The 11,443-nt window shown below is 53.6% G+C and overlaps 5 protein-coding genes across 5 annotated transcripts; 1 reads left to right on the top strand and 4 right to left on the bottom strand.

Annotated features, from left to right (window-relative positions):
- Nucleotides 1–117: 117 nt before the first annotated feature.
- HMPREF1120_04661 (CPA1 family monovalent cation:H+ antiporter) lies at nucleotides 118–2,603 on the top strand (the record flags this gene model as incomplete). Its single annotated transcript, XM_009158798.1, has 6 exons — nucleotides 118–157; nucleotides 216–245; nucleotides 317–466; nucleotides 528–661; nucleotides 719–1,244; nucleotides 1,297–2,603. 6 exons carry the CDS (start codon nucleotides 118–120, stop codon nucleotides 2,601–2,603), a joined length of 2,187 nt encoding a protein of 728 aa, XP_009157046.1.
- A 753-nt stretch (nucleotides 2,604–3,356) lies between these two features.
- On the bottom strand, nucleotides 3,357–6,161 carry HMPREF1120_04660 (mitogen-activated protein kinase kinase kinase; the record flags this gene model as incomplete). The annotated part of the gene is made up of 1 exon (XM_009158797.1): nucleotides 3,357–6,161. One exon carries the CDS (start codon nucleotides 6,159–6,161, stop codon nucleotides 3,357–3,359), a length of 2,805 nt encoding a protein of 934 aa, XP_009157045.1.
- A 988-nt stretch (nucleotides 6,162–7,149) lies between these two features.
- Nucleotides 7,150–8,088, bottom strand: HMPREF1120_04659 (uncharacterized protein; the record flags this gene model as incomplete). The annotated part of the gene is made up of 1 exon (XM_009158796.1): nucleotides 7,150–8,088. One exon carries the CDS (start codon nucleotides 8,086–8,088, stop codon nucleotides 7,150–7,152), a length of 939 nt encoding a protein of 312 aa, XP_009157044.1.
- A 535-nt stretch (nucleotides 8,089–8,623) lies between these two features.
- Nucleotides 8,624–9,406, bottom strand: HMPREF1120_04658 (uncharacterized protein; the record flags this gene model as incomplete). Its single annotated transcript, XM_009158795.1, has 1 exon — nucleotides 8,624–9,406. One exon carries the CDS (start codon nucleotides 9,404–9,406, stop codon nucleotides 8,624–8,626), a length of 783 nt encoding a protein of 260 aa, XP_009157043.1.
- A 1,061-nt stretch (nucleotides 9,407–10,467) lies between these two features.
- On the bottom strand, nucleotides 10,468–11,427 carry HMPREF1120_04657 (alcohol dehydrogenase; the record flags this gene model as incomplete). Its single annotated transcript, XM_009158794.1, has 1 exon — nucleotides 10,468–11,427. One exon carries the CDS (start codon nucleotides 11,425–11,427, stop codon nucleotides 10,468–10,470), a length of 960 nt encoding a protein of 319 aa, XP_009157042.1.
- Nucleotides 11,428–11,443: the final 16 nt, after the last annotated feature.

Raw genomic sequence — 11,443 nt, 5'->3', positions numbered from 1 at the left:
TGTCACACACGCGACTCCATATCTACTGCTGTGCTGGGAGGTTTCCTCCTGCGATGCGAAGCGACCCGGCCCGCCGATACCACGAATGAACCGCTAACTCCCTGGAACTGCGCCAACATGGCGACGAGTTTGGTGGGCGCGACAATCAATCTTCTTCGTAAGAAACAGCATCCGTGTCCCAAGGCGGGCTATACTGACTACCATTCACCATCCAGGCCGGCAGGTGGAAGAAGTCGATCCAGACGGTGCGCGATCACGACCCATTCGTTCTGCTCCCCTTTCAACGTTCACACTCTCTGACCGTCTCCTCGAGCAGAACCCTCGGAAGCGGGCCAGAAAGAGATATTCTCGTCATGGGCGCTCTTCATCCTGATCATGCTGCTCATTGCGGCGTTATTCACGAGTTATATTCTACAACAGAAGAGGATCCAGGCTGTCCATGAAACAGTCATTTCCATATTTGCCGGTGCGTGTGTGTGCCGCGTGGTGCTAAAGGACAATTGACTGAATGAATCAATGACCAAAAGGCATGATCGTTGGGCTGGTTATACGTATCACACCGGGGACAGCGATTCAGGACACTGTCAGCTTCGACTATCAATTCTTCTTCAACCTCCTTCTACCACCTATCATTCTCAACTCGGGCTACGAATTACACCAGGTCAGTTCAGATCAACGGTGTGCGGGACGAGATGGCTGACGGATCGGCTGTGTACAGGCCAACTTTTTCCGCAACATTGGGACGATTCTCACATTCGCGTTCGCCGGGACGTTCATATCGGCGGTGTCGCTGGGACTGATCCTATGGCTGTGGACGAGAATTCCCTTTGATGGATTCTCCATCTCATGGGTTGAGGCCATTTCGGTCGGCGCAACGCTGTCGGCGACAGATCCAGTCACCATCTTGGCCATCTTCAATCTGTACAAGGTCGAGCCGAAACTGTATACCGTGATTTTCGGCGAATCCATTCTGAACGATGCCATTGCCATTGTTCTGTTCGAGACTGCCCAACGGTACCGGGAGGGAACGACAGGCAATCTAAACATCCTCAGTCTTTTCGAGGCTATTGGCATCTTCTTGCTAGTCTTCTTCACCAGTTTGATGATTGGTGTGGTGGTCGGCGTGGCCACCGCCCTTGTTCTCAAGTACACTTTTGTGCGCCGATTCCCCAAGATCGAGAGTTGTCTCGTTGTTTTGATTGCGTATGCCACGTATTTCTTCTCCAACGGCGTGCACATGTCAGGTACGTAATTTGATGCTGGAGAAGGGTTCTATGCTTACAGTGGTCTTTTTAGGGATTGTGTCCCTCTTGTTCTGCGGCATCACCCTCAAGCACTACGCATACTACAACATGTCGCGAAGGACTCAGCTGACGACCAAGTTTGTTTTCCAAATCCTGGCCCAGCTGTCGGAGAATTTTATTTTCATCTATCTGGGTCTGACCCTGTTTACCGAGACGGATCTGGTTTTCAAACCTTTGTTCATTCTGGTCACCGTGGTCGGGATCTGTGCTGCGCGCTGGTTGGCCGTCTTCCCCTTGTCCAAGGCCATCAACTACATTATTCGACTGCGAGCGAAACGCCGGGGCCATGAAGTCGCAGAAGAGCTGCCCTGGCATTACCAGGCCATGTTGTTCTGGGCCGGTTTGCGTGGTGCCGTGGGGGTTGCGTTGGCGGCCGGCTTACAGGGAAACGAGGGTCCTGCACTGCGGGCGACGGTGTTGGTCGTGGTGGTGCTGACCGTGATCATTTTCGGCGGCACCACTGCACGCATGTTGGAAATTCTCGGCATCCGCACCGGTGTGGTCGAGGAGATTGATTCCGACGACGAGTTTGACATTGAAACAACAAACGGCGGCAGCTACTATAAACGCTCCGGTACGGGGTTCGGCCACAATCCGCGGCCGTCCTCTATTGGTCTTGATTATATTGGAGGGGGTACGGGCACAAACCGACCCGGTAGTCGCGGCGGTGGCGGTATTAATGGGTCCGCAAACTCACGACCACGCGCGGATCGAGGCTACAGCAGCAGCAACGGCCGCTCACCGCCCCTGGGCAGCAGTCGCGCGAGAACCCCCAAAAGTCATCGCAGACAGTCGACGCTCAGCCAGCGCGAGCGTGAGCGCGACCTCGCCGCCCAACAGGGGACTCTGTTGTCTGGGTCTGGAGGGTCGACCAGCGACGACGAGGATTTGGTCGCTGCCGACCTTGACTTACCTCCCGCGGCACCGCGGCGCAAACCGTCGCCTTTGGTGGGAGACAAAAGTAATACCTCCGGCGCCGCGAAGCAATACACGCCGGATATCATAGACGACGGCATCGACCTCGACGACGCCGGTGACATGGGCACTGCCGCGAATAATGCTGGCCACCCAGGTTCACAACCCGCCGCTAATACAACCGCAGGTGCTGCTGGTGGGAGTGCTACTGGTGGTGGAGGTGGTAGTGGTGTCGGGCCTGGAAGCAGTATTCGGAACTTACTTCGCGGCGCGGCCGCTGCGCCAGATCATACCGCCTGGTTCCGCCAGTTGGACGAGGACTTTATCAAGCCGCATTTGCTGCTAGATCAGCACCATGGCCATGGAAAGGGCCCGCCAGTTTAGAATGTAGGTGCTTTGCGAGATAGAATTTCGAATTTTTCTTGTACATGTACAGCCTCTTCAACTCGTCTTCGCTCGGCGGGCGGTGGCTGAAACTCGACTGTCGGGTTTAGCTGTGCTGGGAGCCAGTCAAGGTGATATATCGCGTGGTAAAGTTTGAGCAAGATTAGAGAAGGAGAAGGAATGAGTTGTAGGAGTTTGTCATGTCACTTGCAGTGAGGTAGGTATATACTGAACAGTCGCGTCATCCAACAGTATATTTTGTAAAGTATATATACTGTATAACCTACCTGAGGTTAATATTAGTACTTGCATTTTCTACCCACTGTATACTAGCACCATTGGTACTTTGGCAGCGTAAATGCCAGGTGAATATTTTCCTACGATACTACCTGCAGTGTATCAGATATATAGACGCCAATACATCACATCTCGTAGAATAATAAATATATGCCACGTCAATTAGTGGTAATTACTTTGCTTGATAGCTAGGTAAGCAGCCGAGGTTTGCAAGCATAAAGGTATCTAGGATGGTACTGTAGCTAAAGTCAACCACTTCTCCATCGAAGTCGCTGCAACTACGAGTACTGCAGTCTAGGCTACGGACTCCTCGGAACTAAAGTCGGGCAAACAGCAAGAAAAGGCATGACGGATCGAAAAGGTACAAAGTAGCCCTGCTATTGCATCTGCATTACAATCGACAATTATGTATCTTAACACATTCAGATTTTCCTCTTGCTTGCTCTGCTTAGCACTTCACGCCAAGGGCATAGGCAGCAAAAACTTCTCCTTCAACAATTCATCAGCCGAAGGTCTCTTCTCATGATCGACCTCGAAAGTCTTATTGAGGAACTTTTTGGCATCTTCGCTGGCAACATCAGGAATCGAAGGCTTCTCATTGTTGCTGCCGACGGCAAACAAGGTCTGCAGTGTCGTCATTGAAGGAAAAGGACGCGAGCCGGTAAACATCTCCACAACAAGACAGCCGACGGACCAGATGTCAGACTTGATCGACTGGCCGCTCTGGCGGACGACCTCGGGGGCCATCCAGAAGACACTGCCCTGCAAGGAAGTGCGGGTTCCCGGGGCGGCATTCATGCCGTTGAAGTTTATTTTCTTCGAGACGCCAAAGTCGGAGATCTTGACCGCGCCGCGGTTATCCACGAGGATGTTGGCGCCCTTGATGTCGCGGTGGATGATGTTGCGGGCGTGTAGGTAACTCAACCCCTCGAGGATCTGGCGGGTGAAGTTGCGCACCAGCGGTTCCTGGAACGTGTTGTACTGCTTCAGCATGCCTGCGATCGAGCCGCCGGGCACGTACTCGAGGAAAATGTTGAGGTGTTCTTCGTCCGACGACGTGCCCAGGTACTGCACAATGTGCTCATGACGAAGACCCTGGAGCAGGTTAATTTCCTGTCGCAACGCCGCAATCATCGCCGTCTTCTTCTTGTCGCCTTCGGTGCCCTTGGCCACATTGGGCAGTTCAACTTGTTTGACAGCCATCAGTTCACCCGTCACTGCATGCAGAGCCAGATACACGCTGCCAAAGGAACCTTCTCCGATCAAATCGCCTTTCATCCAGTTGTTCTTGTCGAAGCTGTTGCCCTTGAGGAACGATGTCAATTCTTGATCTTCTTCCTCGCCATCCTCGGCGACAATGACCGAGAGTCGTTCGTTGATGTTTTCGCTCACTAGTCCTGGCCCGTCTCCTGCCGGACTCTCGTCAAAGTAACTGCCCCTGATGATGTCGTTTGCAGCTGCCGTGTCTGAGCCGCTGTCAAATGACACATAAGACTTACGGTTCGGTTCGTGCGAGGCCGACTCCTCTTGCAGTGGATGTAGAGTAGATGATGCAATCGAATCTCTAAAGGATACATTGGGAAGATTGAACTTTGTCGACACCACCGACAACGGCCTCCCCGCAGGGGCTTTTGCACCGGTTCCAGTCTGCGCCAGCCATGTGTCGGCGATGCTGGGAATGCTGGGAACTGGCGGCGCATCTTTCAAACTTGATGCATGACTGATGTTGCTCATCACACTCAACCGACTTGCCGCCCGGCTCATTCGTTGTGATCGTCGTACCGACAGTCTCATCGTCTTCTCAATGTCCTCCCGTTGGTGTGCCGGGAAATATGAAGTCAGTTCCTGCACAATCATCTCGCTCGGGGGTCGAGCACCGAAGAAAGACCGTAGCTTCGAGCTCTGAGTGCTAGGAACCCTGAGTCGCTGTGCCTCTTGTCGGTCCTGCTCGTCCGCAGTGGCTATGATGTTGCGATTGCGGTCGGTAGTGGTGACTGGAGATATAGGCGCGCGTATGGAATGCCAGGATTCGCCAGTTAGCTTCTGGAGTTTGATCTGATTTCGCATGTTGTTGGTACTCAGGGCGTTATTGTGCAATACTTGTGACTCTTCAGCTGCGATTCTTGCAGCCTTGCGGAGCTCTTCCAGATCGGGTGGCCCGTCATTGATCTTTCGCAGTATCAACCTGTTTCTCTCCGAGCGCGTGGTCTCGTTGCAGATCCTCATAAGCTCATTATCACTGACCCGACGACAGTTGGCTGGATCAGGCTCGAGCCCATTGAGAACGTAGAAACAATAGTTACGGAAGTGGGTCTCCGGGAGGAGCAATTTCTTGAGCACAGTCGAAGTCACCTCGTCCGCATTCCGGCAGAATTTAATGTTGACCACTTTGGTCTGTCCACCGTTGTGGATGATTTTGATAACCGGAGATCCGGTAGGCAGCCCGCCAGGCGTGAGACCGTCAATGCTCGAATTTTGCCGCAAGTGAGAGCTCTTTGTAGGCTGGCTTGCAAGCTGAGGTGTTTCGGGCCGTCTCCCTGAGGTGGAACTGGCCGAACCTGGCTGGCTGAAATATCCGGTGCTTGCATTGCCCCGACCAGCGTCCACAGGACTCCCGGCATATCGATGGGGTCTCAAACCGCCATTATGGGTATCAGCATGAGGAGAGCTCGGCCTTGAACCGACCTTCAACTCGGTAGCGACGGAGCCAAAGTTGTGGAGAGCTGATGGATCGAGCTGGCGAGAGAAGCGCTTGGCGCTGCCGGCTTGCGATCTTGATGCGTGAGTGCGAGGAGAGTCTGCGGCGGAAGAGGGAGTGGCAGCGAAGCCTTCGAGGATGGCAAGAGAATCGCGATTTTTCCTCCTTCGCGACAAAGAAGACTTGTTACGGAGTTGCTTTATAGCGACATTGATCCGGACTCTGTCCCCAATCTTTTTGATGCCCATCTCAGACAAGATCTTCTGGTCACACTCCAGAAGGCTCTCCCCGGTGAAGTTGTTTGCCTTGAATAGCGATTCATATTGTCCGCAGCGGATGGAATGCAGCCATTCGCCCACTCTCTTCTCGTCCCACGCTCGAATCGAGTCCAGCCCATCGTAGACATCGGAGAATTCGGAGTCAGTTGGAGAGGTAAAGAGACCGTCTTGCAGAGCCGTGGAGGAAACATGTGTCCTCTGGATCGGGTCGGACATATTGCGATTGGACACTTGCTGAGCGGGTGTTGCGATATTCGCGGCGTACGGCGGTTTAGAGGCCAGCATTGTCGCGTCCGCTCTCGATCAGAACCCCTTGAAGGACGCCACAGGTCACAGAACGAGTTATGACCCTCCTCTTTTTCACGGAACTGGCATCTCAACAAGACCTCACTATGATCGCGGCGGAAAACAACCGGAGGCGGCACGGGAGATTGATAGAGAGGGAAAGCTATTCTTGAGATGTCCTGCTTGCCGAGCAATGCCTGTAAAGACAAGATGTTGGCGACACCACGACCGCGTGAGATGGCGACTGAATCAGGAGTGACACCAAGTAGGGATCTAGGAGTTTGGAGGCGCCGATGGCAAGCGGCCACACGATGACGAGTCTGGGGACTCTAGCTGATCAAGGCGACTGCTGTCAAGGAGAGGTTTTGCATCATGGTCGCATGGCCGCCGAACCTGAAACACCGCGCAGGGACCGACAAGGTGGACGAAGACACCCGTCCCGTACGTCGTTCGCTCGTGGCAGGAAGACAACACACACCAAGCGCCGTTCAGGGGGATGGATCACGACTGAAGTTAGCCGAGTGGTGGAAACATGGAAGCACAGACAAGAGACAGGGAGCGAGCGTGGAAGGGAGTGCAGCCAATTAATCCAAGGGGCGCGGTGGCCGCACTGGGGCTTACAAGGAGATTGCCTGCGATGGCCAGGTTTAGGGCAGATTTAGGGCAGATTTACGCTACTCTCCAGGCACCGGCTGGGGGCCGAGGCGGCCCGCTAGGCGTCATCCCAGCCTGGAGCCCCCTTTGACCAGCCGCTAATCTCGACCAGTTCGCAATCTACCACAGTAATAATTACTGTACAGTTGTACAACTACAGCTTCAAGGCTGCTGCCCCCTTTTGAAGATCCTATCTACAGCCAGATCCTTGCCCTGAGCCATCTCCATAGCTACTATAACATCCTTCCGCTCCGTATACAGGTCAGGGTACTCACCTCCACAGGCTGTCTCAAGCTTTGATTTGCTTTACGCAAGACCGCAATATTGGTATTGGCTACATTTTGCCAGGCCAAAACCTACCCGCCCTCTTCGCTTCTTCCTCCCAGGCAAAGTCGTGGGCAAAGACCACTTCGACCTCGGCCGGCTGTTTATCTCCTTCCAATTGAAGTCCCTCCTTTGACACGGCATGCAGTCGAGATAATGTCTCTTTGGATCTTGGTATGTCCACGTGCATGCAACAGTATCTCCCCGATTCGTCTGTCCAGGTCGCGATGTCTCTTTCCCCAGTCAACAAGCGAATATCATGACAAGCATCGCCTGCTAGGCAGACAAATCTCGCCGGACCTGTGCATGTCCTGCATAGCAGATTGATATGCCCTGGCAAATGGCCGGGTGCGTTGATGATATGAACGGTTCCATCCTTGAACAGATCGATCGCACTGGGAAACAAAGCCAAGCGTTGCCAGGAAAACTGACCTTGGTGAGATTCGGGATCGGGCGGAGGCAACTCTATGGTCCGATCTGCAGGTAAAAGGTCTGGTTCAAAAACCATATGCTTGCCCAAGTTGAGTTGCGTCTTCCCGCCCAGAAGATCGAGGGCACCGTTGCCAACAATGAACTTGGTCTTCTCGTTGGTAAAGTCCGATGGAAGCCCAACGTGGTCGTAGTGAACGTGGCTAAGGATCACATAATCAATGTCATCCACGCCTAGTCCTCCCGCAGCAAGAGACGCGACTACATCAGGCTCTGTTGATATCGGTTGTCGACTGGCCAGATGATCTCGCAGTACTGAAGGATAAAGATTGAGATCTCTTCGCATACCCAGGTCAAAAACAAGCCGCGTCAGCTTCCCAGTTTTCCCGTCTGTGTGTTGGATCAAGAACGAAAGCGACGGAACAGTCCTTTTGGCGGTAGGATCGGCTGGGTCCACGAAGAATCGTTCGGGTATCGTGATGTGGCCGGTACTCAATGCATGGACAGACACAGTAGACATGCTTTAAGCGGTATCGGCGGACCCACAGGCCCGTGGCAGTCAACGTATATTTCTCGGACGACGAATGCCACTTTGGTGGCAAGTAGCACCGACACTTCCGGCTGTCTCAAGGAACGGCTGGTCATCAAGACTCCTTCATGGATTCCCGGTGTCAACTTGTGGTTTATACAATAGTTGCTGTTCTCCCCGCATTTTGCCAATCACATCTTTCCCCAGCTTCGAATTCTGCTGACCCGCAACTTCGGCTGCGGCTGTGAGGGGTGACAGTATGATATCCACCGATTCCTCCCCGAACAGACCTGTTTTGTTATTGTTGACCCATACTCAACTTGGCGGAAGTTGCGCCAGGCTCGAGAAGGGAGCAGGTGTGAGATCACTGTGTGCCGGGCTGGTTGAGGCGTCCAACCGGCGGCATGAGGCCGAGGAGGCTCCTCGGTCTCGATTGGGCTCACGCTTCCCTGGCTCACTTCGAGGGATCACTCCTCTACTGTGTTATTGAAATGACATGAAAATGGCTAGATGAGAAGGCATGGCATCACGGCGGGGGCGGCTTCTTCCGCTGCTTGTTTGCGACACTAGGTGGCACAAATCGAAGTGCCGACATGGATGTCGCCAGATCATTGATGGTGCTATCCGAGACAAGCTTGCTGGATTTGAGATTACCGACCTCGCTTTCTTTCTGCTGTCGGCCCAAGCCCTGTGCTTCCTTGCGTTCACGTGGGACGGAGCTATGCACGCTGGACATCCCTCCAGATCGAGTTTCGTATGGTTGATGTCTGCTTGTTCGACTCAGGTCCGCTGTCGTAGACACCCGCCTTCGGCGGCCCTCGTGCAGCATTGACGTTGACTTGTCGATACCAGTATCCACGACGCGGAAGTTGTACGTCTTGGGGAACATGTGCTTGTCAATTAGGTGCATTCGTCTCTTTTGCGGAGCCGAGCAAAGTCGGTCACAGCCCTCAACGAAGCAGGCATACGTTCTCTCGCCTCTGGATTGCAGGGCTTCTCGAAAGGTGTTGTGGTGTTCGTCAATATGCAGGGCGAGAAAGTGTGCTGTTGGGAAATTCTTGCCACAGGCCGTACATCGATTCCAGTGCTCTTTGGCGTAATGTATCTCAAACTCCTCAGGCGTCGCGAAGACGAGTGTTTCTCGATGTGGTGGAAGCGAACAGTGGATGGCATTCTCTGGGGCCGAGATGTCGTCGGTCTCAACGGCAGCGAGCTTTTGTGGAGGTGGAGATGCAGAAGCCTCATTTCCGACTGAGGCCTCGTCCTCGTCCTCCGATGAGGCGCTCGAGTAATGTAAACGCTTGCCCATGGCAGTAAACGGCTTGATGAGGTATTGATAGTAATTCAACACCTTGGCGAGGTATAGGTATTATCTTAATTATTGGTTAACGCGTGTGCTGACTGCCTGCTATCAAGTGGAAACACATAGAATGGTGACTGGACGTGCGCACACTTCACGACACAAGCTGCAACCAGGACTTGAACCGGTTCTCATGTTGGCTTTCTGCCAGTGATTGTTGATGCGTCCGGGGCCTCTACCAATCCATCCTCGCACAACAGACGCAGTGTCAATGTCCAGTATTCACACAGGCACTGCTCTGTCTGAGGCATCTACGTGGCATATTTCGAAAAATGTCGAAGAACTTTAAGTCGCCTGTCACTAAGGTCTGCCGCGCCTTTGTAGAATTCAGCATTGAGACACGGCCTTCAAACACAGGTGTACGCTTTGCTCATCACGAGCAGGAGTATCTACATTATACGACATTCCAGACTATCTCATACTCCAGATGACTAGTTGAGAACCAGGAACCCGATTGCCATTTACTGTACGGTTTGTTCCAGTGAGGTGAGCGAAGGGCCTGAGCAAAACACACTTGGGGCGTCCTTCAGACGGGTGTCAGGGAACCTCAGGCTGGATGATTTCTAGCCCTTACGCGGCGGTACTGCCTAAACTTCCTTCAAGTCTCGCTAGCGGTGCGACAGAGGTGCGTGCTTGAATCGTACAGTTCGTCAGACTAAGAGTTACCAGGTAGGCACGCGATCTCATCAAGCTCTGCGAAAAGCAGCGGCCATGGTCAGCTATACAATCTACAGTACATCTGGCCAGCGAGCCAAACCGCCCCCCCGACATCTGGAACTTTACATCCTGAAGCTCACTGCGATGGCTTCAAAACCCGTCTGACGACGAGGGGACAACGTCTCACGACTGGCTCAATCATGACCATCCTACCAATCCCCGTCCACTCAGCCGCGGCATCAAGGGCTTCCTTGCACTGTTCCATCTTAAAAACCTTTGGCTCGACCAGATCCTTTCCCCTCGGAAACAAGCCACGCTCCAACATCTTGACAAACAGCACCATATCATCCCTCTCATACATAAGTTTCCCTTTTCAAGGCAATGTTGAGAGCTATGACGTTCCAATGAATAACATCTTCGACATAGCCCATCATGCTGCAGCGGCCGCCACGACGCAGACAAGAGATCGCACTCTTCAGATGCGTCGACTTGCAAGCAAACGGCGGCGTGAGGTCGATAATGGCATCAATGGTCCCGAAAGCTTTCAGCGCGGCAACATCAGTCTCACGATCTCCCGTCATCTTGACGGTCTCAATACTGGCGGTGGGCGAGGTTTTCTTGACATGCTCTTTCAACCTGGCCAACTCCTTTTCATTCCGTCCCATAGCAATGACCCTTGCGCCCATTGCGATGGCGACCTGAACACCGGCACCACCGAACCCGCCGGTCGCAGGACACACGACAATGGTCTCGCCTGGCTCAAGATGGATATCTCGCAGTCCTCCGAACGGCACCATCAAGTACGTCAAGTACATCAGCTCGCGAAAATTGTAGCCCAGCTCGCGACAAAGTCGGGTTTCGCCTAGTGGGATACAATTCTTCAGCGGCAACTTCATGTATTGGGCGAACGCGCCGTCGCGCCAGACCTCATTGCCCAGTCTCCGACTCCCCGCGTCCATTCCTTCGTGGATGGCAATGAGGAACATTGAATCTGGGTGGTCGCGCGCCCGGATCACACAGTCCATGAACACCAATTGCCCAGGTTGCAGTACCATCGCGTCGGGACCCACGGCCGCGATCCGCGCAATGGCAGAAAGTCCGCCGACAATGGGCTTGGGGAAGTCATGGTGTCGTTCCCCGCTGTATATTTCGCGGTGGTATGATAGTACTCCGGCTTCGAGGATGGGTACCACTGCGCTGCCTGCGTCTGGTCGCGGTGTTGGCACGGTCTTGACCTTGAAGCCTTCTTCGATGGTTTCGAGAACCAGAGCCCGGTGGTGCTTGGGCAGGGGTGCTGCTTCTGCTGATGACATGATTGGCAAAAAGGTA

This window comes from Exophiala dermatitidis (genome assembly GCF_000230625.1).
Source record: "Exophiala dermatitidis NIH/UT8656 unplaced genomic scaffold supercont1.4, whole genome shotgun sequence".
NCBI classification, from domain to species: Eukaryota; Fungi; Ascomycota; class Eurotiomycetes; order Chaetothyriales; family Herpotrichiellaceae; genus Exophiala; species Exophiala dermatitidis.
This window is presented reverse-complemented; position numbering and strand designations above follow the sequence as displayed.